General features: G+C 42.2%; 1 protein-coding gene across 1 annotated transcript; it reads left to right on the plus strand.

The window, feature by feature from the left end:
* Positions 1-413: 413 nt before the first annotated feature.
* SEPHS1 (selenophosphate synthetase 1) lies at positions 414-26678 on the plus strand. The gene is made up of 9 exons (XM_033161861.1): positions 414-541; positions 8283-8549; positions 14022-14125; positions 15371-15478; positions 16663-16817; positions 18242-18332; positions 20368-20467; positions 21081-21293; positions 25392-26678. Exons 2-9 carry the CDS (start codon positions 8357-8359, stop codon positions 25604-25606), a joined length of 1179 nt encoding a protein of 392 aa, XP_033017752.1. The 5' UTR covers positions 414-541; positions 8283-8356; the 3' UTR covers positions 25607-26678.

The raw sequence follows: 26678 nt of genomic DNA on the forward strand, positions 1-26678 counted from the left end.
TTAACTCGGGGGGAAATTCAGCTTCGCACTCAGTTTGGGCGCCACCTGCACATCTGGGGAGCAGCCCCTCAAGTTTCCCTCAGCCAAGATGGGGGGGGGGGCAGGAGAGAGACACACACACCGAGGGATCTCTGGGGTGGGGGCGGGGCGGGGTCTGTGTCCGGCTTCTCCCCGCCCCCCCCCCGCGCCTTAAAAGCAGCACGTGCCCCTCTCCCCCCCCCTCCCCGAGCGCAGGCGGAGCGCGAGGCTCCCTCCCCTTAAAGGCAGGTAGCGGCCCTCGCTGCTGGCCCCTCCCCTCCCAGGTTCCCTGGCGGGCGGGGCCGCAGCGGCCGTTGAAGGAGGCAGAGAGGAAACGCGGGAAAAGGGGGGTGGCTTAACCCTCTCGCTGCCGCGGCGGAGTCTTCAGTGCTGAGAAAGCGAGCGCGAGCCGGGCCGGCCAGACGCCCGGTGCATTGTGGGACTGGCTGGCTGGGCTGGGGGGGGCGAGGAGGCGGAGGGGAGTCCCGTTCGCGGGCGAGCGAGGAGCAGCCGGGGAGACGCGGTAAGAGGGAGGCCTGGGCGGGCAGACTTAAAGGGGAACGCGGCCCGCTTCCCTCCGCCGCCACCAGGCTGGAGGGGCTGGCCAGGAAGAAAAGGCCGCTCCGCCGGCTGGAGGGGCGCGGCGGCGGTGGCCAAGGCAGAGAGGGCCGGGCGGGCGGGCGGCGGCGAAGGATGGCTTCGGGCCGCTGTGGCCCAGAGCGGAGTCTGCGGGGAAGGCGGGAGGAGGGAATTGGGCGCGAGGGCGGGGAAGGGGTTAAACTTTCCACCCGCCGACATTTTTCCCTGAGAGGAGAAAGAGGGAGCGCTGCTGGCCCGCCGGCCGGCCGCGTGGAGCCCGAGTCGCCTCCCTTCCCTTCGGAGAAGCCGCCCCAAGCGCCCCTCAGCCCGGCTGCCTTCGCTTCCCCGCCTCCAAAATGCCTTTAAATTCACCCGGCGAAAGGGTTAAACCTCCTCTTCCTGAAGCATTTAAACGCGCGCGCACGACGCCTGCCTCCGCACCCACCGCCGCCGCTGCTGCCCTTGCCCTTTCCCTTTCCCTTTCAACTTCTTCTAACTGCCCCCTCTATATGTGTGGCGCATGGCGGGGGTGGCCCTTCCCAGAGGATTCCCTGTTTCTGTTGGCAAAGGGGCAGAGAGGGAGGCGGGAACTGCGCCGCCGCCGCCGCTGCTGCACAACAGCCAGTCGCGAAGGCCCCGGCGGGCATTACGGGCGGGCGACGTGAAGGTATGCGAGAGCCGGGGCTTCCTGTGCTGCAGCAGGCAGAGTCGCCCTCTCCGCTCCCCGGGCCAGGCATGGTTGTGAGCCCTTTCTGCACGTGGCTAGGTTTCCTTCCTGATAGGCGTGTCGCCCTAAAATGTATGTCCCTGCGCAGAATCTCAGAAGGGGGGCACCTGGCCCAAGCCCTTGCTGTGCAGGAAGGAGTTGGGATTTGATAAGGAGTCTTTTGCTCAACGTGGGGCTTGAACCCACGTTGAGTCTCGTGCTCTACCAACTGTGCTCGTTTGCCAGATCTACGGTGAAGCAAAGGTTAAATTCTCTGAGCAGTGTTGATTTTTGAACTACTGGAAACTGGGAGCTTGCTCTTTTCGGGAGCAACTGAGGACTGACTTAATGCAGAACTTTAATTCTAACTCTGTGTTCTCAGAGTTACAAAACAATATTGCAAGAAGTTGTTCTAAAGTGGTGGATAAAGTATGGTGTTGTGAACACTAGTTGTTTGGACAAAATCGAAAATTCTTTCTAGTAGCACCTTAGAGACCAACTGAGTTTGTTCCTGGTATGAGCTTTCGTGTGCATGCACACTTCTTCAGATACACTGAAACAGAAGTCACCAGATCCTTAAATATAGTGAGGGAGTGGGGAGGGGTATTGCTCAGAAGGGTGGTGGGAATGGGTGATCAGCTGATAGGTGTGGAAAACTCTTAACGGCTGTAATTAGTCTTGCAGGGAAAGGCAAGTGGTGAGATGGCTAACGATAGCTTTGTTATGTATAATGAGATAAGAATCCAATGTCTTTGTTCAGACCAGGTTTCTCCGTGGTTTTAAGTTTGGTGATTAGTTGTAATTCAGCCACTTCTCTTTCCAGTCTATTTCTGAAATTTCTTTGTATTAAGACAGCTACTTTGAGATCTTTTATAGAATGTCCTGGGAGATTGAAGTGTTCTCCTACTGGTTTCTCTGTCTTGTGATTCCTGATATCAGATTTATGTCCATTTATCCTTTGGCGTCCCCTTCATGGATCACTGCCTTGTCGTGGCGAAGGGGCTTGAATTACTCAGGCAAGCTATGGACAGGTCAAGATGGACAGGTCATAGCGGAGAGTTTGGACCAAACGTGATCCACCTGGAGAAGGAACTGGCAAGCCGCTCCAGTATCCCTGCCAAGAAAACTCCATGGACAAAGACAACAGGCATATAAAAGATATGACGCTGGAAGATGAGCCCCTCAGGTCGGAAGGCGTCCAACTTGCTACTGGGGAAGAGCGGAGGACAAGTACAAGTAGATCCAGAGCTGATGAAGCGGCTGGGCCAAAGCCGAAAGGATGCTCAGTTGTGGATATGCCTGGAAGCGAAAGGAAAGTCCAATGCTGTAAAGAAAAGTATTGCATAGGAACCTGGAATGTAAGAACCATGAACCTTGGTAAGCTGGATGTGGTAAAAAAATGAGATGGCAAGAATAAACATTGACATCCTAGGCATCAGTGAACTAAAATGGACAGGAATGGGCGAATTCAGTTCGGATGACTATCATATCTACTACTGTGGGCAGGAATCCCGTAAAAGAAATGGAGTGGCCCTCATAGTCAACAAAAGAGTGGCGAAAGCTGTACTGGGATGCAACTTCAAAAATGATAGAATGATCTCGATACGAATCCAAGGCAGTCCTTTTAACATCACAGTAATCCAAGTTTATGCACCAACTACCAGTGCTGAAGAAACCGAAATTGATCAATTCTATGAAGACTTACAACACCTTATAGAAATGACACCAAAGAAGGATGTTCTTCTCATTATAGGGGATTGGAATGCTAAAGTAGGAAGTCAAGAGATAAAAGGAACAACTGGCAAGTTTGGCCTTGGAGATCAAAATGAAGCAGGGCAAAGGCTAATAGAGTTCTGTCAAGAGAACAAGCTGGTCATCACAAACACTCTTTTCCAACAACACAAGAGACGACTCTACACATGGACATCACCAGATGGGCAACATCGAAATCAGATTGATTATATTCTCTGCAGCCAAAGATGGAGAAGCTCTATACACTCAGCAAAAACAAGACCTGGAGCTGACTGTGGCTCAGATCATCAGCTCCTTATAGCAAAATTCCAGCTTAAACTGAAGAAAGTAGGAAAAACCACTGGGCCAGTAAGATTCAATCTAAATCAAATTCCTTATGAATACACAGTTGAAGTGAAGAACAGGTTCAAGGATTTAGATTTGGTGGATAGAGTACCTGAAGAACTGTGGATGGAGGCTCGTAACATTATACAGGAGACAGCAACGAAAACCATCCCAATGAAAAAGAAATGCAAGAAAGCAAAGTGGCTGACCAATGAGGCCTTACAAATAGCGGGGGAGAGAAGACAAGCAAAATGCGAAGGAGATCGTGAAAGATACAGGAAATTGAATGCAGATTTCCAAAGAATAGCAAGGAGAGACAAGAGGGCCTTTCTAAACGAGCAATGCAAAGAAATAGAGGAAAATAACAGAATGGGAAAAACCAGAGATTTATTCAAGAAAATTGGAGATATGAAAGGAACATTTCGTACAAAGATTACCACAATTAAGGACAAAAGTGGAAAGGACCTAACAGAAGCAGAAGACATCAAGAAGAGGTGGCAAGAATACACAGAGGAATTATACCAGAAAGATATGGAGGTCTCATACACCCCAGGAAATGTGGTTGCTGACCTTGAGCCAGACATCCTGGAGAGTGAAGTCAAATGGGCCTTAGAAAGCCTTGCTAAAAACAAGGCCAGTGGAAGTGATGATATTCCAGCTGAACTATTTAAAATTTTAAAAGAGGATGCTGTTAAGGTGCTGCACTCAATTTGCCAGCAAGTTTGGAAAACTCAGCAGTGGCCAGAGGATTGGAGAAGATCAGTCTACATCCCAATCCCAAAGAAGGGCAGTGCCAAAGAATGCTCCAACTACCGCACAATTGCACTCATTTCACACGCTAGCAAGGTTATGCTTAAAATTCTACAAGGCAGGCTTAAGCAGTATGTGGACCGAGAACTCCCAGAAGTGCAAGCTGGATTTCGAAGGGGCAGAGGAACCAGAGACCAAATTGCAAACATGCGCTGGATTATGGAGAAAGCCAGAGAGTTCCAGAAAAACATCTACTTCTGCTTCATTGATTATGCAAAAGCATTTGACTGTGTCGACCACAGCAAACTATGGCAAGTTCTTAAAGAAATGGGAGTGCCGGATCACCTCATTTGCCTCCTGAGAAATCTGTATGTGGGACAAGAAGCTACAGTTAGAACTGGATATGGAACAACTGATTGGTTCAAAATTGGGAAAGGAGTACGACAAGGCTGTATATTGTCTCCCTGCTTATTTAACTTATATGCAGAATACATCATGCGAAAGGCTGGACTGGATGAATCCCCAACCGGAATTAAGATTGCCGGGAAAAATATCAACAACCTCAGATATGCTGATGATACTACCTTGATGGCAGAAAGTGAGGAAGAATTGAAGAACCTTTTAATGAGGGTGAAAGAAGAGAGCGCAAAATATGGTCTGAAGCTCAACATCAAAAAAACTAAGATCATGGCCACTGGTCCCATCACCCCCTGGCAAATAGAAGGGGAAGAAATGGAGGCAGTGAGAGATTTCACTTTCTTGGGTTCCATGATCACTGCAGATGGTGACAGCAGTCACGAAATCAGAAGACGCCTGCTTCTTGGGAGAAAAGCAATGACAAACCTAGACAGCATCTTAAAAAGCAAAGACATCACCTTGCCGACAAAGGTCCGTATAGTTAAAGCTATGGTTTTCCCAGTAGTAATGTACGGAAGTGAGAGCTGGACCATAAAGAAGGCTGATCGCCGTAGAATTGATGCTTTTGAATTATGGTGCTGGAGGAGACTCTTGAGAGTCCCGTGGACTGCAAGAAGATCAAACCTATCCATTCTCAAAGAAATCAGCCCTGAGTACTCACTAGAAGGACAGATCCTGAAGTTGAGGCTCCAGTACTTTGGCCACCTCATGAGAAGAGAAGAATCCCTAGAAAAGACCCTGATGTTGGGAAAGATGGAGGGCCCAAGGAGAAGGGGACGACAGAGGATGAGATGGTTGGACAGTGTTCTCGAAGCTACTAACATGAGTTTGGCCAAACTGCGAGAGGCAGTGAAGGATAGGCGTGCCTGGCGTACTCTGGTCCATGGGGTCACGAAGAGTCGGACACGACTGAACGACTGAACAACAACAACAACAACAACATCCTTTGGCGTAGGGTTTGGCCTGTTTGTCCAATATAGAGAGCTGAAGGGCACTGTTGGCATTTGATTGCATACACAATGTTGGAAGATGAGCAATTAAATAGTCCTGAGATGGTATGTTTGATGTTGTTGGGACCAGTAATGGTGTTGTCCGGGTTTATGTGGCAGCAAAGTTGGCATCTAGGTTTATTGCAGGCTCTGGTACCAGTGTCCATGTTGAGTCCTGTTGTAGTATTATTGTGGGTGAGGAGCTGTTTGAGATTGGGTGGCTGTCTGTAGGCGATGTAGGGTCTTCCTCCCAGAGCTTGAGAAAGAGAACTGTTATTGTCTAGGAGAGGTTGTAGATCTCTGATGATGCGTTGTACTGTTTTAATTTGGGAGTTGTATGTGATTACTAGTGGTGTTCTGTTATTTTCTTTTTTGGGTCTGTCTTGCAGCAAGTTCTCTCTGGGTATCAGTCTGGCTCTGTTGATCTGTTGTTTAACTTCATCAGGTGGATATTTTAGTTCTAAAAAGGTTTGCTGTAGATCTCTTAGGTGAGAGTCTCTGTCTGTAGAGTTGGAACAGATGCGGCTGTAACGTAGGGCCTGGCTATATACTATGGATTGTTTGGTGTGTTTGGGATGGTAGCTAGAAGCATGTAGATATGTTTGTCGGTCAGTTGGTTTACGGTATAAGGTGGTGTCTATGTGTCCATCCTGTATTTTTATAGTAGTGTCCACTAGTTGTTTGGGGCAGCTTTGCAGTCTTCTTTCCTCATTTCAGAAAACAGAAAAGATTCAGAATTTTGCATTTTTTAATTCTATAGGAAGCTGCATTAAGTACTCCCAACTCTTTGCATGGTTTATATAGGTAGTTTTCCATGGGGAAAATGGTGTCTATTTGTCATTCAAACAATGATTTATAGCAGGGGTGGCCAACTTCCAAGAGACTGTGATCTACTCAAGAGATAGAAACTGGCAGTGATCTACCCCCTTTTGGGGGGTTCAGGTCAAATTTGTTGAGCTTTTTTTTAAGGAAGGAAAGCCCTGTTTTTTGTGTTTCAGGTCATTTTAGGGGTACAGGGCAAAGATGTTGAGTTTTTTTAGGGGAGCCAAAGTTTTTTAGCTTCTTTGGGGGGAGCTGTTGGACATGCCTGATTTATAGGATGGGTGGGGAGCTACCTATGCCTTCTCCCCCAGCATTGTTGGGAAGGTGGAAGTTTGTTGTCCAACAACATCTGGAGGGCCACAGGCTCCCCACCCCTGCTTCAGGAGATTTAGACACCTGTTTGGGGGAACAGAATGAAGAGAAAGCTACTGTTTTGTTTGTTAAAGTTCAGTTCTTAACAGGAAACGTAGAGGAATCCATAACTTTTTACTGCCTGCTAAATACCGTGGGCACAATTCCACTGACACTGATTTGTTGATGTTACAGGTGGGTAGCCGTGCTGGTCTGCCATAGTCAAAACAAAATAGAAAATTCCTTCCAGTAGCAGTTGGTCTCTAAGGTGCTACTGGAAGGAATTTTCTATTTTGTTTTGATTTGTTGATGTTACTGTTTCATTTTTGTAGTGTCATAGGTGCTTAACTTTGCTTGGACTGTGCTTCAGACATAATGAACTCAGCTACATTAGTAAAGAAAAAGTGCTTTATATGCATTATAACACTGTGACATCAGATGACGCTGTGGAGTCCCATCTTTCATTAACAGAATTTCCGTTTTTGAAGTTTACAGCGGGTTTAACTGAATCATTTTTTTTTATGTGTCTAGATCCAGCCAATGTTTATCTCCTCAACTGCATACTGCACAAATGTCCCATTTTTTCCTGGGTGACCCAAAGAGTGCAGAATCAAAATACGTGTGTCTTTTTGTTTCATACTCTCTTGGTTCCGCACCTTCGCTGGCCACCACTTGCCACGCACATACGAGGAGGGCCACAGCTTCTGGAAGAATGGCGCCACTTCCGGAAGTATGTCACTGTGGCCCTTCTCTGTGTGGCAGCAGGTGGACGCTTAGGCAGCAGTGGGGAGGGCAAGCAGGCGGCAGCAGCAGGATGGTGCGGGGGGGTGTCCCAATTTCTTCTTGGGAAATGTTGGAGCGTATGCAACTAAGGGTGGAGCAAAGTGGGACATCTTGGGCTGCGTACACAGGTTAATTTGCTATAAACATAGCTGGCCTTTAACGCCCTGGTTTTCTGTAAGCCTGTAGCAAGATCATGTACAGTGGTACCTCTGGTTACGAATGGGATCTGTTCCGGAGCCCTGTTCACAACCTGAAAGGTCTGCAACCTGAAGCGCGTCTGTGCATGTGCGCATCTGCGCGTGTGCAAATTGCCGAACCTGGAAATAACACGTTCCGGTACTTCCAGGTCCGTCACTTTCATATCCTGAAGCATTCGTAACACGAGGTATGACTGTACATGCTACTATTATGCCCTGAATTCAGTCCAGTTGGCTCGGCATAGCACTTCCAAACTCATGTTTGGCATGTCATTAGAGACAAATTGAATTCAACCACGTTCCCTTGCCACTTGTCAAAGTGACCTAATATGCAGGGGCTTTATATGCAAAAATGAATGTTGCCTATTTTTTTAAAAAAAATGTCAAGAGCTGGTAGCCTTAGTGAAGGAGGCATCTGTTCTTGCAATGTATGGTTGCAGCTCAGATTTTTATATAGAAGGGAATATATATATATATATATATATATATATATGTGTGTGTGTGTGTGTGTGTGTGTGTGTGTGTATGATAAACTATTCTGCACAACAAGCTGAGAAAGTCTATATTGTATTAATACTTCTTTCTTCAAACTAGGATAATTACCAGGAAAGCATACCAACAAATTTCCTGAAGGAGAAAAAGCTTCTGGTACTTATTGTGTGAGAATCATGTCTGTCCGGGAGTCCTTTAACCCAGAAAGTTATGAACTTGACAAGAGCTTTCGGCTAACAAGATTCACTGAACTTAAAGGCACTGGCTGTAAAGTGCCTCAGGACATTTTACAGAAATTGCTTGAATCGCTACAAGAAAATCACTTCCAGGAAGATGAACAGTTTTTGGGAGCTGTTATGCCTAGATTGGGTAAGCAGTAGTTCTTCAATGATATTTAATGGTTGTATCGTGTGTTGGAGAATAAGGAAAAAATATTGTACTGTGTGTGTGTGTACAAGGTTGTTTATTTCACCAACAACAAGGTTGGTTATTTCACCAAAAATGTGTGGTCAATTCTGACCAGTCAGATATCAGTCAGTGGTGTATTTATTTACTGCATCTGTATAGTTGCCCCATAACAGTTGCCCCACGACAAATTTTCTGGGCTGCTCCCAATGCAAAACAACAGCAGCAACATTAAAATCCAGTACAGAAGAAAGAAAATCATAACAGATTAATTAAAAAACTGAAACACAAGTAAAACTTCAAACAGAGAGGCTCAAACTGTGAAATGCAAGTTGTTTAAAGGATTTTTACATTTATTCTTATTCTTTCAGTTTTGTATAGAACTTCCCTTAGAGGTATGTGAGTGAAGGCAGAGCATAATTTTAAAAACAAAATTAAAATCAAGACTATTACTGATTCTTATCCTGTAACTCCAGGATAATTATGGTGTTGTGTCATTAATTTAAAAAATCTTTACTGAAAGTTCAAAAAGTACATAAATACATGCACCAGACATGGTGAGACACAAACAAGAAAGAGAAGGAGAAACAACCCGTGTAGAAGGGAAAACAAAGGGGGGGGGGACCCAAAAATATATACAGTGGTACTTCGGTTTTCGAACATCTCCATTGACCAACGTTTCAGGAACTCTAACGCCGTAAACCCAGAAGCAAATGCTTTGGTTTTCAAACTCGTCTCAGAGGTTGAACCGGAAATGCGGCTTCAGAATTGAGTTTTCCATTTTGAGGCTTCCGTTTTGAGTTTTCCATTATTGAATGTTTTGGAATGTTCCCGAACAGATTATGTTCGAAAACTGAGGTACCACTGTATTTTACAAAACCTTTCAATGTAGGACAATAAAAAATATGTTTTAGAGAAGCGTTATCTCTATTGCATCTCCAACAGCCCTTTTTTCAAACAAACATAATGGGGTCCAGTATATTCTAAATATTTTTTGTTGTATGAGCCTCAATTTAAGATCCAGAGATACCCTTCTTATACCAGTTAAAACAGTTTCCCACTGTGTGGTTGAAATGGAGATCTCTAATTCTTTATTCCAATCCTCCCTCAATACCTGTATATCAAAATGGTTTGCTAATAACAAATATTTATATATGTTGATGGCTTTTTTGCGCAAGAATTATTCAGCTGCTTCAATATCTCTGGGGTCTCTGAGGCTGTAAAAGCTGCTGGTCTGTAGATGGTGGTTAGCAAGTGTTTTATCTAGAGATATTGCCATTGAGCATTTGTAGGGAATCTGTATTTGTCTCTTAAGATGGAATATGTATAAAATTCATCCTCTTCGTTTATCAACTGGTCTAACATTAATGTATCCAAATTCATCCACCTCTTCCACACGACCATTTCTTTCCCGATTTTTTTAAAGACTGGTTTCCCGACAAAGTGGACAAATGTGTTGTGCCTGAAGTCTACTACTACAGCTCCAGGATGAAAGGAGGTGGGGTTGGCGGTTTATCAGCTTGGCTCAGTGTTTCTGAAGTGCTCAGAGTGCTTTGGAACTGCATGGCCAAAACAAGTCCTAGCCCCATTTTGCAGAACTAGAGAGGGCCCTGTGACTTCTTTTTCATCCTTCATTTCCATGTAGTATGATCCCCTTCTGCAGCTCCTCATAATGCTTCTAAGTTGGGAAAAAAGGATGGTAGACCACAAAAACAAAAATGTATGCTTTTTCTGCCAAAGAGTACATTTTGTATTCTTTTAATCTTTGGTTCCTGAGTGTTTCACTTTTTAATTTTCAGAACTCTGTCATGTTATGACGAGTGATCAATTTAAGAATGGGAGCACCAACATTTTCATTGACTGACATTTAAGTATACATGCAAAAGCAAATTTAGAAAGCTAATGATTTGAATCAACAGATATCACCATTGTCGTTTGGGTTACACTGGACTATAGCCATAATCCAGTTGTAGCAGTGGCCAAATGGCAGCATCTGGGGCACAACTGGTTCCTGCTCACTTCTTGATTTTTCCCCCCAGAACTCGCCCTATCTGAGTGATGCTGGAAGGAAGGCCTACAAATAGTTCCGCTTTGTACCAAGCCTGTACCATTTTTTCCTACTTTGCTGGTGCACTTACTACTGCTACCACTGCACAGAACGCTCGAGGCCATTTTTGTTTTTTTGTTTTTTTATTATTTATTAAATTTTTATACCACCCTTCATCTGTACATCTCAGGGCTGTTCACAGCATAAAATATAAGATTATGTGTTTTTACACAAAATACATAATAAAAACAAAGCAAACCAATAAGTCCATCCCCTTCCCTCACCCCCTCCCAAATAAGTTGTTGGGGGCATTCAATTCTTTACATGGCTGGATCACTCAGGCATTCCAAGCCCTGCTTCTTACTGAAAAAGCACCTCCTGTTTCAGAGTTCTTTGAGAGTGTCAACAAGTATGTGGATAAGAGTGATCCAGTAAACTATGTATACTTGAATGTTCAAAAAGCTATTGATAAAAGCCTTTGTTGAGGGGAATTTAAGTAAATTTCGCACAACGGGATTAGAGGGCCGGCATCTTGTGAATTTGTAACTGGCTAAAAAAGAGAAAGTAGATCACAGGAATGAATATGGTTTTCACAAGGGGGGCACATAACTCCCCCCCCCCCAAGGATCTATATTGAAACGGATTCTTTTTCGCGTATTCATAAATGATCTCGTGTCGGGCATGAGCAGTGAGGTGACCCAAGGATGGACAAAATCAAAAGAGTGTCTACAAATTGGGTGAAGGAGCAGCAAAATGGCAAACACAGTTCAGTATAAATAACTGTAAAGTCTTGTGCATTGGAACGAAAACTCATAAATTTACATGCACACTGATGGGATAGGAACTAGTAGTAACCAATCAGGAAGGAGATATTTGTATTGGAGTGGACAGCTCACTGAAAACCCTGACATAATAATAGAATTTGGGGCCATTCAGTGAAACTGACACGGTGCACAATTTATGAAATTTGATGCTGCAAGATGTGATGTTTACTAGAATAGTTAACTCTGAAAGGGGATAAGATAAACTCATGATTTTTAGTCATGGGTTATATAGCAATATATTGGGGATTTTTTAAAATCATGATTTTCCAAAATGCAAGCATATATTGCATACTTTGGATTCCAAAGTATTGTACTTGTACATTACATTTTTGACATGAAGAAGAGTAACAAGAACCTGTTAACCCTCCCTAAACATGTCAGGTAATCAATGCAGACATACTGTTGTTAGCTTGTGTGTTGTCGTTTTACTTTTTTTGGTATCGTATCCTATTTCTTTTTCCAGTTCATAGGTAATGTTAGAAGGACAATCCATAGCCATCCATTTGTGGCTGGTGGATTATTTGGATGGTCATGGTTTATGTGCTGAATAAAGGAATACCAAGTACAGTGGAACCTCGGGTTACGTAGCGTCCTCCTTACGAATGCTACGGGTAATGAGCTCCGCTAACCCAGAATTAGATTCTCCTGGTTGCGAACTTTGCGAGCGGAGGTTGCGTGGCGACAGCGGGAGGCCCCATTAGTGAAAGTGTGCCTCATGTTAAGAACAGTTTCAGGTTAAGAACAGACCTCCAGAACAAATTAAATTCTTAACCCAAGGTACCACTGTATTCCTAAGAATTACGTTGCTTAATCTCAGTTTCAACTGCAGGAGAGAGCTATTACCTTCACGTCTTGCTTGTGGGTTTTCTTCAAATGCCTGATTTCACTATTGCAGAAGCAGAATGCTTGGCTTGATGCACTTTGTTCTGTTACTCTGCTGCAAGCAGGGCACGATGAGGCCAGCCCAAGAGTGGTACTGGTCAGGAAAAAAATGGCATAGTTGTTCACAGATTTCCCTCCTAGCTATGAACTGAAATGGCCATCTGTCATGGATGCTTTAGTAGAGATTCCTGCATTGCAGGGAGTCAGACTTGATACTCTGGGGACCCTTCCAACTCTTACAGTTCTTTGTTTCTATGACTTGGGTGAGGAGTAATGCATATCTTTGTGCCTCTGCTCTACAAAGAGGTCTACAAAGAGAGTTGAGCTGGGAGTGTGTGTCGCTAGGTTTAACTTTTTTCCAAGTACCTCATTGAAGGTGTAGGTACAGCATAACTTGATTCTTGTGTGGCATTGTGCGTTTCTGTGAAATTTTTTAGAAATTATGATTTTCAACGAATTATAAATATAACAAAATTACCGTTTTCCTCCATCCCAGAACAGATGATCAGTCTATCAAATCTTGCCATAAACATGTTTGTGAGCCCAGGGAATGGCAATCTGAAATTTTCCTTAAATAATTGCTTTAAAGTTTGTTTGTTTGGGGGGTTGTCAGCTGCCTTGGGGATTTTATGGTTGAAAAGTGGAATAAAATATAGATACAAAAGAAGTCTAAATTTGGGAGACTTACTGAGAACCTGGCACTGTGTGCTCTTCAAAGGTTCTTTGACTCAGAGAGTAGCCTGATGGAACATATTTGCTAAAATTGTTGAAGCTGCACTGGTCCTGTTGAAGGTATCTCTAAGCTTTAAGGAAGATCAAGGGGAAAATGGAACATAGGGGTTAGAACGAAATCCCAAGTCCTGATATCATTTGGTCTTTAAAGCTGAGAGACATGTATTGAAAACTTTTCTGAACATTTCCTTTGCTTCAAAGTGGTCTTCTTATAAAACTATTTGCTAATCAAGGGTCTAATAAATGCATATTAAGAGAGTACTTTAAGTTTATCTTGGAGGTCATGGGGGAATCAATATGTTCTGTGGGAGCTTCACCCTAAATTATATGGTTGAAGCCAAGGAAGTACCAGAGCACCCATGTCATTTGTTCCTGACAGTTCAACTACAAGTTTCTATGGAAGCTCTTAATGTCTGAATTCAAAGGGCCAGTCTCATGTAGCGCACATTGCTTGCGCTCCCTCCCCCTCTCCCTCCTGTGTTAAATCAAAAGTATGAATGGCAGCTTTTGATCTACCAGGTTCTTAACCATCAGAGAAGGCCACTGTATTCTTGCAAGAGAGAAGGTAAAAGCTCTTAGGTTCTGCAGCAATTGGATGGTCAGGCAGTCTTCATAAGGCTGCACACCACAGGAGGAGACTGAACCTTATGAATGGCTGCTGGCTAATGTGCAGATCTGCTATCATTATTTTGTCCTAATCAGCTTGTGTGTGTGTCATTCGTTTTCTGTAGGCAGACATGCTTTAAAGAGTAGGGTTGTAGGGCTGATGTTTAATGAGGAGAAACAGACTGATCTATCTGCCCAAACCTCACTAGCTGTTGCTTCCTTTTGAATTTCATTGGTGTGTAAGGAGTCTTTGGGTGAGTGGGGTGGACAAGGATAGAATATACTTTGAGAAATTCAAGGAAGTAACTTTTATTATTTGGTAATTAACTGCTGCTGTCTTTACAGGAATTGGAATGGACACTTGTGTTATTCCTTTAAGACATGGAGGCCTATCTCTGGTCCAGACAACAGATTACATTTATCCTATTGTGGATGATCCTTATATGATGGTGAGTTGCCTAAGCATATGTATGGGGCGGGGAAAAGGTGCCTGTTGGCTACCTGAATTGTGATTGGCTAGCATTGTTTCGGGCTGTTTGAGACTTTCTCAGTTGTGATTGGACAGTTGACCTGCCAGTTTTGTGAAGTTTTTCTCCTGTTAGAGGCAGATCTCTAGATCTGAGCTTTGTACTCCAGTTGTCTTGGGATACTTTGAATCAGAACTGTACTGTATTAGGATCAACTCTTGAACACTTAACTAAATACCTGCTCTCCATGAAATTTATTGCCCAAGGTACTCCAACCTACTGTATTGATACAAACACATTCAGAATAGCAAGTATGAAGTCTGCAACTGGGTGATGCAATCCAAAGAATCAGTATATACATATGGAATATAACTGCAGGTACAATCACAAGCGTGTATGGTGTTTGTGCTACAGCTGTTCCTATTACTGAAAAGACAAGTTGCTTTTTAAATGAATATCATTATATCTTGCTTATAATGGAAACTGCTGGATGCTGATGTCAAATGAAACTCCAGCTGTATGTGCAGTTATGTGGCACACATCCCTGTTGTTTCTTTATATTGCAGACAAGGTTTCTTGTGTTCTGTTCTGCTTTGTGGGGGCTAGGTTTTTTTTGGGTTTTTTTTGCAGATGTGTGTAACTTGAAAATTATCAGTAACAAGCAATTTGTGTCCAGTTATGCCTGGGACAATTTAAAAGTCCTGGTTTGTGAGCTATTGCCATATTGTTTTTTAAGGGGGGGGACGGGACACCACTGGCCACTTTCACTTAACTCTGATACATTGACATTTTACCACTTCAGCCTAACTCTGAAATGTTGACACTGGTTAAATATCTTCCAGAGCTGTCTGCTGTGTCTCTTAAAGGAAGAAATAGATAATCATTCACCAATGCAATATTAAAATGTTTATTGAAACAAAGGAATTCTAATTTTAGTAGATCTGACTGCAAATGTATATTTCTGCCTGGAGGTGGTGCCACATATATTACAGAATTCTGGACATTATTGGCAATACAGTACACTAGAAACATGTTTTAATATAGCTGTAAAAAAAAAATCTTCCCTTTGAAACAAAGAATAAAAATCTTCAGTTTATTATCTCTGCCTTCCTTTCCATTGTTGAAAAGTTTGGGAGAAGGATGTACCTTTCCCCCCCATCTTATTTTGTAAAGCAGCACATGAATTGATGATGCTTTGTAAATTCAATCATTTTTTTGTGTTTTTAGGGACGTATAGCCTGTGCCAATGTTCTTAGTGATCTTTATGCAATGGGAGTCACTGAGTGTGACAACATGTTGATGCTGCTTGGAATAAGTAATAAAATGACAGATAGGGTAAGTACTGTAAATACTGCTATAGGAATGCATCATGCTAACATATTGCCTTGTGTCCCTGAAAATGAACACCAGCTTTCATAGAGAACAATGCAACTTTTATCAAGCATGTTTGTTGTTGAACATCTATCAGTTATCCTAGGATAACAAAAATGGTTTTTCCCCAGCATCCAAGGAGTTCAAGGCGGGACACACGGTTCTCCTCTTCCCATTTTAAAATAGTTGTAAAAAGAGTAAGCAAGCCTAGGGGAGATCAGAGGTTGGCTGAGTGTTGTGTGAACTGGGCCAGTCTGCAATTACCAGGGCCAGGTGAGACCAGGCTATTTTTGCAGTCAGACTAAAACATGCAAACAGACTTTTGCAATTCATACCACAATTGAGGTACAGCAAGGTGCTTGAAGGTAGTTGGAATGCTTTTTCTCACACAACACTTTGGCAAGTGCATAATATCAAGCAATATATAACTTCTGTTTAATCTGGAACTCACAAATATGGGATATCTACTTACCCAATCTTTGTTTTGCATTTTCATCTCATTATTGGATGGCACAATGTGTGGGAGTGGTGCTTATTTGCTTGGCATGACTTGTACCATACAGAGAAGTGTTCTGCTTTTCACAATGTACATTTGTATTGTTTTGTGTTCTCCTGTACGTACCTTGCTATATGCTTTTAATTAAAAGTTTTGGATTCAGTGGTACAGAGAGGGGCTTCAGTCTAGTGGGGGCTTCCACAAACAAAAGGAGGACGTAGAGCTTTTTTTGGTCATTTCCCCACATTCTGCTATACCACCTCCCAAGCTGTCCTGAAAGGTCAAGCAGCTCCCAAGTGCAAACATTTTAGAGGTGGGGTAGAATGAGGGGAAAGAGGAAACTTGCAGAAATCTCTTCCCCTCTCCATTTATGGCTGTTGAAAGTACCCACTTTCACGAGTAGAGCACTCACATCTCTACATCCAACCCGTTAAAGCATAGGTTTTGAATCCAAGAAATTGTTCTTAAATGTGTCTCAAAGACTTTAAAAGAAACTGTGAAACATTCTGCTCTGGTTTTAGTTTGACCAATAGCTCCTATGGATGGTTTGTAAGCTAAAAATGGATTCAGCAGGTGTTAGTTTGCACCTCCAGACTGGAATTTTTTTCATTGATTATAGAGTTTTTTTGCTTGTGTTGTTTCTGATCTCTAGGAAAGGGACAAAGTAATGCCTCTAATTATCCAAGGTTTCAAAGATGCCGCAGAAGAGGCAGGAACATCAGTGACTGGTGGTCAGACAGTATTAAACCCTTGGATTGTTTTAGGAGGAGTGGCCACAACAGTCTGCCAGCCTAATGAGTTTATAATGTGAGTTGAAGCATTTAATCCTATGCAAAAGGGGTTGCAATATATTAAAAGGGGTAGCTACTGTTAAAATTCTGGCTATTTCCTTTCTGTAATGTTATCTGTAAGAAAATTTATATTATTTAGGCCTTTGGGTTCTTGGATATTAATCATACATAAATATTTTCTTGGACATAAGTATTGCTGTGTTCAATGAGGCTTACTCTCTAGTAAGTTTGTTTAGAAAGGCAGTGTCAGAAACCTTTAAAATGAGGTTACGTGGTTCTTCAAATGAAAAGGGTATCAAGAATGAAAGGTAAGCTTCTGTTTTTCAAAACTAAGAACTCTGGTGTCACATTCTAGATTAGAATGTTAATTGAATGTGAACATTACTGATTTTTTTAAAAGGGAAATCATATTAATAGTTGCCACTGTATTCAGCATACTGGCTACCTGTTATATTGTACCCTACAATGTAGAATGAACATCCTTGGAGCACTATGCGGCTGTAAATCCTTCCATGATTGCACTTGTTGGCTTTGAGGTCTGCTTACTTCGTTTCTCCTTGATACAATAACTTCAAGTCCTAAGCTCTTGAAGTAAGAGGAATGAGATTTCCTTCTAAATACAGAACGGAGACCAGAATCCTGCTATGGAAGCTTGACATAAATAAGATCTACTATTATAGGTAGCATGAGTGGCTATTTCTCATCATTCAGCACTTTAAAAACAATAATCTGAAACATGAATCAGTGTCACATGAATTATTTATGCCACCCAAACAAGCACATTTCATGGGATTTCAAAAAGTATTTTTGTTATTTAAAAATATAATCTTTGACCTTTTACTTTGTCTTTGTGATTATATTCTTTTTTTAAAAAAACAAACACACACCACAGGTCTAGTATCCGTCACTGATTCACAGTATAGTTCTGAAGATGTTTTTTCATTGGTTACCTATACAGTGGGGGGGGGAAGTATTTGATCCCCTGCTAAATTTGCCCGTTTGCCCTCTGACAAAGAAATGACCAGTCCATAATTTTAATGGTAGGTTTATTGTAGCTGTGAGAGACAGAATAACAACAGGAAAACCCCCAGAAACCCAGAAGTCTCACACAGCTACAATAAACCTACCATTAAAATTATGGATTGGTCATTTCTTCGTCAGAGGGCAAACAGGCAAATTTAGCAGGGGATCAAATACTTCCCCCCCCCTCACTGTAGTATCTTTCCATAGCCTGCTGTAGGTGGACAGAGGGCTACTGTTACTCAGTTTGAGATGCAAAATTCATAAAACTGTCCTCTGGCATTTCACTTCTCATAGTCCTCTGTTTTAGAGTAAGCTTTTTTGGTGGTTGAGCATTGTGGTATATATTCTGTGGAATGGTGATTGGGAAATAGTCACATCATATGTGTCTTTTTACATATATGGGTGTCTTGTTTGCAGGCCAGACAATGCAGTGCCAGGAGACGTGCTTGTGTTAACTAAACCCTTGGGAACGCAGGTTGCTGTAGCTGTCCACCAGTGGCTAGATATTGTAAGTAAATGCGTCTGAATGGGGTCGGAGTAAAGGATCAGAGAAATAATATGTGTAGCTCTTTATCTGAGGCAGCTATCTTAACCTTGAAAATATACACCTGTTTAATCAGTATTTGAACCAGTGAATAGGCATAGGCTTAAACCTATTTACAATCAATCAATCAATCTTTATTACGGTCAATGACCAGCACAACAAATAAATGCATTACATCATCAGGATAAAATTTTAAAATATAAACTAAAATAAATTGTCTAAAAAGATTAGCCATCATTAAATAATTAGGTGATATATAATAGATTATTTACCATGCAATATAAATTAAAAGCAGAATCTTTTCTAGCTCGGATCAGGAGTTAATTTGAGTGCCTCCTATATGTGCGGACTGGATTTTAATAGCATTGGCACAGAATTTTGCCACCATCTCGGTGACATTTGGGTTGGAATCTGAAAGGAGCCATTTTGTATAGAATTCTTCGGATCATCCAGGGAGCTCATCAAGTATCTTTGAAATAAGTTCATTTTGTAGGTCCCCATAAAAACAGCATTGGAAGAATACATGATCTTTACATAAACTTCTAGCAATTTGCTATTGAGATCTTTGAAACTGGGGTTTTGCTCTGCAAGTATAGATCAGTTAATTATCTAGAAATGTAAAAAGAATATCTCTGAAATGCAGTATTAGTGGTAGTATTGAAACTTTTCACTGTAAAACCACATCTCTATATATATTGATATAGGGCATCTATTTTGATAATGTGCTTTTCATTGTGCTTGATGAATACTCAGTTTAATATTATTATTAAATTTAAATTGGTATACTACCCCTTCATGCAAAGATCGCAGGGCAGTTCACAACATAAAAATACAAAATGAGAACACAGAATACATAATAAAGCAAAAAGAAACCAATAACCCCCTCCCACAAACACATTTAAAAGGCCATAGACTATCAAAGGCTTAAAGATATGTGATGAAGGCACTAGGTGAGCTTTCCTGGGGAGACCATTCCACAATGGGGAGCCCCTGCAGAAAAGCCCCATTCTCACGTTGCTGCCTCTTGTGGAGTTGCCACATGAAGAAGGGACTTAGATGGTAGTTACAGGGTTGGTAAACCGCTAGTAAACAATATATATTGACTGTTTTTTTAAGTGTGACATCTTTTAAAAAAAAAGGTAAAGTATAAATAAAAGCAAGTTGGGCTATCATGTATGTTAAATGCAAAGGCCAGGAGTTTTCTTGGCACACTTCCTACCGTCTTAGGATGAGGAGACATGAAAGAACAATTCGGGAGATTCCATAGTTATTTGAATGTGGGATATTCCTTTTCAGATCTTGCAGTCCCATTTCAGTATTCAAGTACTCAACTAATTGAAAAAGATAGATTGTTTAGAGACCCTTTGCTTTGAGGTGGATTGGGGAATTCATCAGACAGATTTACTATCCTCTGCCCCACACTGTTAGGCAGACTTGAAATGCTTCTTGATTCATTGTTGCACCTGGATTCCCAGGTTGCATCTGTAATTATGTGTGAATTATGTATTGTGGTTCATATTTGTTAACTCATTTTAAATATTTTTGACATTAAGGCTGCAACCCTACACACTTACCTGATGGTAAGCCCCATTGAATACAGCAGAACTTCTTCTAAGTTAATATACACACTAGGCCATTATTAAGGATGGTAGAAAGCCAAGCAAACTGTAAAGAGCTCCAAAAGCAGCTCTTTAATGTGGCTGAATGGATAACATTATTGCAAATGCAGTTCAGAGAAAGTAAATGTAAAGTGATGCACATTGGGTGAAAAAATCCCATCTCCATCATCTCCACTATCTTAGATGACTTTGCCTTGAGATATGTTTGGAAGGCAACAAATAAATGACAACAGTAATAATACTTGTCGCCTATTGGAAGCAAGATGCTGGACTATATAGACCTTTTGTCTACTGCACTTTAAGCAAAGTAATTGCACCACATGCAGAATTTATGTAATTAAAACAGATTGTTTGATCTTGTTTCTTCTTCAACATACTAGCCAGAAAAATGGAATAAAATCAAGTTGGTCGTTACACAAGAAGATGTGGAGCTAGCCTATCAAGAAGCAATGATGAATATGGCAAGACTCAACAGAACAGGTATGAGAATGGGGTATACATGCTTCATGATGAAACTTTTTGGGGTTAAATATGGCTAAATAAGTCACTAAGAGGCAAACAGTTTTTGAAAAGCATGTACACCGTTTGTATTAGAGCTAGAAAAATATTAGTGCAGTGTTCTGAAAATCAAAATGAAGGGTCTTGGCTTCCTTTTTTAAAAGTAGGATCAGAGGACATCAGAACACATTTTCTCTGCCTTTGATTGAAATGACAAGAATGGTTACTCTTGTTATCCTTGCCATGGCTTCATACCTAGTACTCCCTTTCTCTCTGGGCAGATGGTTTTTTAAATAAAACTTTGGTTGTAGAATTTCTGCATTCTTTGCAAATACATAAATGAACTAATGCTTGTTGTAATCTGCCAGAGCATTCCATGTTTATTGAGGTTTCAAATTCAATATGGAAAACAATTCAAATAAATTACAGTCACAGGAATAGGGTGTGTCCTGAAACCACATATCTTGTGTCAAAGTTCAGAGTAAAGTGATGAGTCTTGAAACTTCACAGTACATAACTCTAAACTGGTTCACATAGTGGTGGAAAAGAAACTCCAGAATTCATCGTAATGTTTTCTCCTGTTTTCCATTTCCAGCTGCAGGACTGATGCACACATTCAATGCACATGCAGCCACAGACATCACAGGCTTTGGAATCCTGGGGCATGCACAAAATTTAGCCAAGCAGCAACGCAATGAGGTTTCTTTTGTTATACACAATCTTCCTGTTCTTGCCAAAATGGCTGCAGTCAGCAAGGCGTGTGGCAACATGTTTGGCCTTATGCATGGGACGTGTCCTGAGACTTCAGGTAAATCTCCCCTTTTTAAAATAAGGGTTTTTCTCCTAAGAATGCCATAACATACCATATCTATAGCAGGAAATTTAATATGAATTTGTGTCAGCAGTGTCTTGGCCAGGCAAATGCTTACTTAATGTGACTGGGCAAATTTCCAAACTTTGTGCACTGCATTTTTAAAAATATTTGAATCATTTCATGGAGAGCAGGATGCATATTGCTGAGATTTATCTTTATATAATTACCGTATATACTCAAGTATAAGCAGAGTTTTTCAGCACATTTTTTTTGTGCTGAAAAAAGCCACCCTCGGCTTATACTCGAGTAAGGCGGGTGGCGGCGGAGGGAGGAGCAGCCCGTTTCGGGCCGCTGATCCCACCGCCGCCTGCCTCTCTCGCAAGGGCATGAATTGGAGCCGTGGTTGGGAGGGGTGCTGTGCACGGAGACTGAGCAGCTGAGGTGGAGAAGCAGAAGAAGCAGCGGGGGGGGGGAGCTGTGGAGAGGAGCAAGCGTGGCTCCCGCTTGCCCTTTCCACCCTACGTGCCTTCCTCACTGCTGCTGCTGCTGCTGTGGTGCAGCTGGCAATAAGACACCAGAGCCGCCTGAGCGGAGAGAGAGTGCCTCTGGGCTATGTTCGCGCATGGGGCTGGCAGATCGTGCTTTTTTTTTTTTAATAGAAAGAAGGGGGTGTTGAAAGGAAGCCGCTCAGCAACTGATTGCAAGAGAACGGAGGGAGATAAGAGATGCTAACAATAAAGGAGGCTGCCTGGGAGGGGGGAGGTAAAAGCACATGGATCCTCAAGATTTTTGCATTGGGTCACCCCAAATTCACCATCAGCTCACATAGCATGTCCATGGTTACAGCCTGCACCAAAGAAACACACATCCACTGTTTTGTGGGGCTGCAGTGGCACAAAAACGTATATTAATTTGTCTAATCTGTTTGGTCATCTTTGATTACGCAGCCAGTGTTGTGTAGTGGTTAAGAGTGGAAGACTCGTAATCTGGGGAACCGGGTTTGTATCTCTGCTCCTCCACATGCAGCTGCTTTGTGACCTTGGGCTAGTCACACTTCTTTGAAGTCTCTCAGCCCCACTCACCTCACAGAGTGTTTGTTGTGGGGGGAGGAAGGGAAAGGAGAATGTTAGCCGCTTTGAGACTCCTTCGGGTAGTGAAAAGCGGGATATGAAATCCAAACTCTTCTTCTCTTCTTCTTCTTATGTAGGGGAAAAGACAGGATTCTGATTCCAAGCTTTTTGGGGCTTTGTACAGCAAGTCCAATCATTTTCTTAGGATCAATGACCAGTATCAAGAAGAAAACACCATCCTAATACGCCGCTGCTTAAAAATTGCATTAGCTATCGGTTTGCTACTGATCGCTGGTAATGTACACCAATACCAGCATTCGGTAGGAAACCAGCAGCAAGTGCCATTCTTTAAGCGGCATATTAGGATGGTAATATTCTGCCCCAGGAGCTGTCCAGCTGCTGCATTTTGCACCAGCTGCAGCTTCTGGGTCAGCCTTGAGCAGTCCCACACAGTGCATTGCAGTCATCCAAGCTTGTCTCCTGTGCATCTTGCCACCTGCACAAAAATGCTGAGAGAAGTCACCTGGGAATTTAGAGTGGCTGCCATGAATACAGTGATTTACACTCAACTTTCTCTCTCTGTCTCACCTCAGTGGGTTGAGGTAGTGGAAGTGCAGAACCAGTTTCCAGAATTGGTACTGAGCCAGATGCAGGCCAATAAACTGAATCAAACTCCTGACAAATGAGGTTCTGTCAGTACTTTAGTTGCTCAAGGACATGATGTTCAGTCTGCTCTAGACTTGAGTTAGACCCTCCCAAAGGATCGTGTTTGCAGTTTGGTGATACTGTTGTTCCAGAGGTGGGTGAAACTTGGCCTGCGAGGCTGTTTTCTTCAAACTCTGCCCACCTGCCATCATATGTGACATCAGGTGGAGCCTCGGGCCCAGTGGGGCACTCCTGGTCATGCAATGGCAAGTGAAAGCAGCTTTGGCTCTATTGCCCATAGGCTGATGGGCAATAGAGCCGAGGCACGCTGGATCGGGTGTGGGAGCAACTTCCCTATGGAGAACACCCCTGCATGCCGCATGGCTGGCCTGGGCATGGTGCCTGGAAGTCCTGACTTCAGACCGCAAGATGCCCAGTCCCCCAAGGTTTAATTCTGCAGCAAAGAACCGTTGAGAAGAGCACACCTGGCAGTACTGGGCAGCACAATATGGCATTACCCCATTGGCATGCAAACTGCATTTTGCACAAGTCCTCCAAGGTTTAATTCTGCAGCAAAGAACCGTTGAGAAGAGCACACCTGGCAGTACTGGGCAGCACAATATGGCATTACCCTATTGGCATGCAAACTGCATTTTGCACAAGCATTGCTTAAAGAACTTCTTCCAGAGGTCAGTAGATGGTGCTCTTTTCCCAGAGTGCTCAATTAGCCACTGCTGCTGTGTGTGTTTAGTGCAAGTTTTAATCTGGAATAGTCTCCCAATGTCCACAACGTTGTGGCTCTAGACCAGATGTGTGTTTTTGCAAATTTCACAGAAGGGTAAGAAAGCATTATTATGAAGGGAGAAAAAATCTTAATAGGGTAACATTTCTGAGTACGCATTCCTAAGAGTTGGTTTCTCATGTTGGCCTGGTTCACATGGTCACATTAAACATCCTTAAAGAAAGCACACTTGAACACTAATGTCAACAAGCAGCGTGCTGGTGCGCACTGCCGAAATTGTGCTTCACTGTTCCCCTGTTGCTGTTGCACTTCCGGGAAAGAAGCCATACTCAGGCTTGTTGTGTGGGCTGAGCATGGGCTCCTGGTTTCTTTCCTCGTAAGGCTGGACCGTTCAGACAACACAACAAGCCCGACTTGCCTTCTTGGCAGCCGGGAAGAAACAAAGTGGCCAGAATTTCAGCAGTGTGCAAAGGTACACTGGGCATCCACATTAAACCATAGTTTATTTTAAGTATGTAACATGTAACATAATTCACACATCAGGATAAGTTAATAAAGGGTAGCATGTACAACTAGGTACTATTTGTCTACATATTCATCAATATTAAACTTACCCGTTTACCTGGAATTCTTTTGGCTCATGTTTTGTACATCTCTATGTAGTGTGTATGGGATGCGGGTGGCGCTGTAGGTTAAGCCTAGGGCTTGCTGACCAGAAGGTTGGCGGTTTGAATCCCTGCAATGGGGTGAGCTCCCGTTGCTCGGTCCCAGCTCCTGCCCAACTAGCAGTTTGAAAGCACGTCAAAGTGCACGTAGATAAATAGGTACTGCTCCAGCGGGAAGGTAAATAGTGTTTCTGTGCGCTGCTCTGGTTCACCAGAAGTGGCTTAGTCATGCTGGCCATATAACCCGGAAGCTGTATGCCGGCTCCCTTGGCCAGTAACGCGAGATGAGCACTCAACCCCAGAGTCGGACATGACTGGACCTAATTGGTCAGGGGTCCCTTTACCTTTACCGTTAACCATGTATGATATAGCAATGTCTGTTGATTTGCCATGCTACTCACTCCAAAGAAGCTGTTTTTCGTTCTGGTATTAATGATACAGTGTAAGGACCAGCATCTTTTGATGCCATTGTGTGTCCTTTGTTCATTTATGAATTTTTAAAAATATATAAAGTCACTGGTGGATCTATGTAATTATGTCTGATGAAAACTTAGTTGAAAAACAGTTACATCAGGATTGTTTAAGAGCAGGAGTTCTCAAATGGTTTACACAGTGAGCCTCCCCAAATAAAAATAAGATAAAATGCTGAGCTTCTCCTAGAGAAAAATTGCTGGTGGCTTAGGTCTATTAGAAGGCATACTCAAATAAAAGGAAACAATCAGAATCACATGGAAGAGTGTTTAAAGATCCACAAGACATAGATGGAGGGAAGCAAAATCTCTTGGAAAATACAAGCCTTTTCAATTGTACCTCAGCATCATCAGTCAACAAGGATGCCCAGACTTGCATCCTTTGTAGCTGAAATAACTTTTACCAACTTCCATTTTAGGAATGATGGGATTCAGATTGGAGTAATTGAGAAGGTTTTTAATGACTTCTGATCTGAACTGTCAACTCTTCTTTCTTTCAGGAGGACTCCTTATTTGTTTACCACGTGAACAGGCAGCACGTTTCTGTGCTGAAATCAAGTCTCCGAAATATGGTGAAGGTCACCAAGCATGGATTATTGGGATTGTAGAAAAGGGCAACCGCACTGCCAGGATTATAGACAAACCTCGAATCATTGAGGTAGCACCACAAGTGGCTACTCAGAACGTGAACCCAACGCCTGGAGCAACTTCTTAATCTAGATGAAATAGCTTTTTTTAAAAAAATAGATCTATTCCTTTATCATTTTACAGCCTAAAGAACTGTAAAAAGAGAAAAAGAAACACATTGTGTCTGCAAATCTGGTGGCCTTAGGTCAGTTTGAGTGGATGCGTTTAATGAAAAAAACCCATTGCCTTTTTTCCTGTTACATTAACTGAAGATGCACCTAATCTTGAGGCAGCTTCTGAGTTGAGAATTATATTGTTATCCAATACTGTTGATTCATTTTGAATCTTTAGACACTTATCTCTCGCCGCATAGGCTCTTTTTTAAAAAGGTGCTTTCACATAGCACAGACATTACCAGTAGTGGTATCAAATAGCAGTTTATGTCCTTTTTCACTATGTGTATATTTATCATTAGGTCTAATTTCAGATGCCTTGAATGAAATTCCAGGAAGGCAATAAATTTGATAAAAGTGATGCACAATGCTTTTATCCATTAGCCAAGAGGGTTGCATGTCTACAGTCAATCTTTGATTTGTAAAAGTCTTATCCGTGAGCATCTAAAACCCTGGACATTGCTTGGTAATACATTCAGCAAAAAACAAGCAAGTGCTGACTTTGCATGGAAGCACTTCAGAGTTGAAGGGAAAAAATAATTTTCTTCTTTGTAGATCAGACAATATTTACTTGTATTATCAATAATTGTTTCCTTTATTGATAGCATAAATGATGATGCTCAGTTTTGCAATGTGATTGGGTGTGCTATAGAGCAACAAGATATTGCCAGCCAAACAGGTTATTGTATAATCATTTACAATTCTCTATATGATTAACTACACAAATAATTTTTAAATATAACCAATTTAAAAAACTGTTTTGTGGATGGTAGTGTTTAATACATTTTATATTTTGTATAGTGATTATTATAAGCCTTTTTGTTTTCTTAAATCAGCTGTCTAGTATAATGCCTAGAATTTTTGTTTTCTGCTCAAAAAAATTTTGTGCACGCTTTTGTGATGTGTTTAATATCTGCATTGCCAACATTTCAGCCTGAACTTAAGCTTATTATTTGAATAAATATTTAATTTTTTTATTGCTCTTGT

The sequence above is a fragment of the Lacerta agilis genome, chromosome 10, assembly GCF_009819535.1.
Source record: "Lacerta agilis isolate rLacAgi1 chromosome 10, rLacAgi1.pri, whole genome shotgun sequence".
Classification (NCBI taxonomy): domain Eukaryota; kingdom Metazoa; phylum Chordata; class Lepidosauria; order Squamata; family Lacertidae; genus Lacerta; species Lacerta agilis.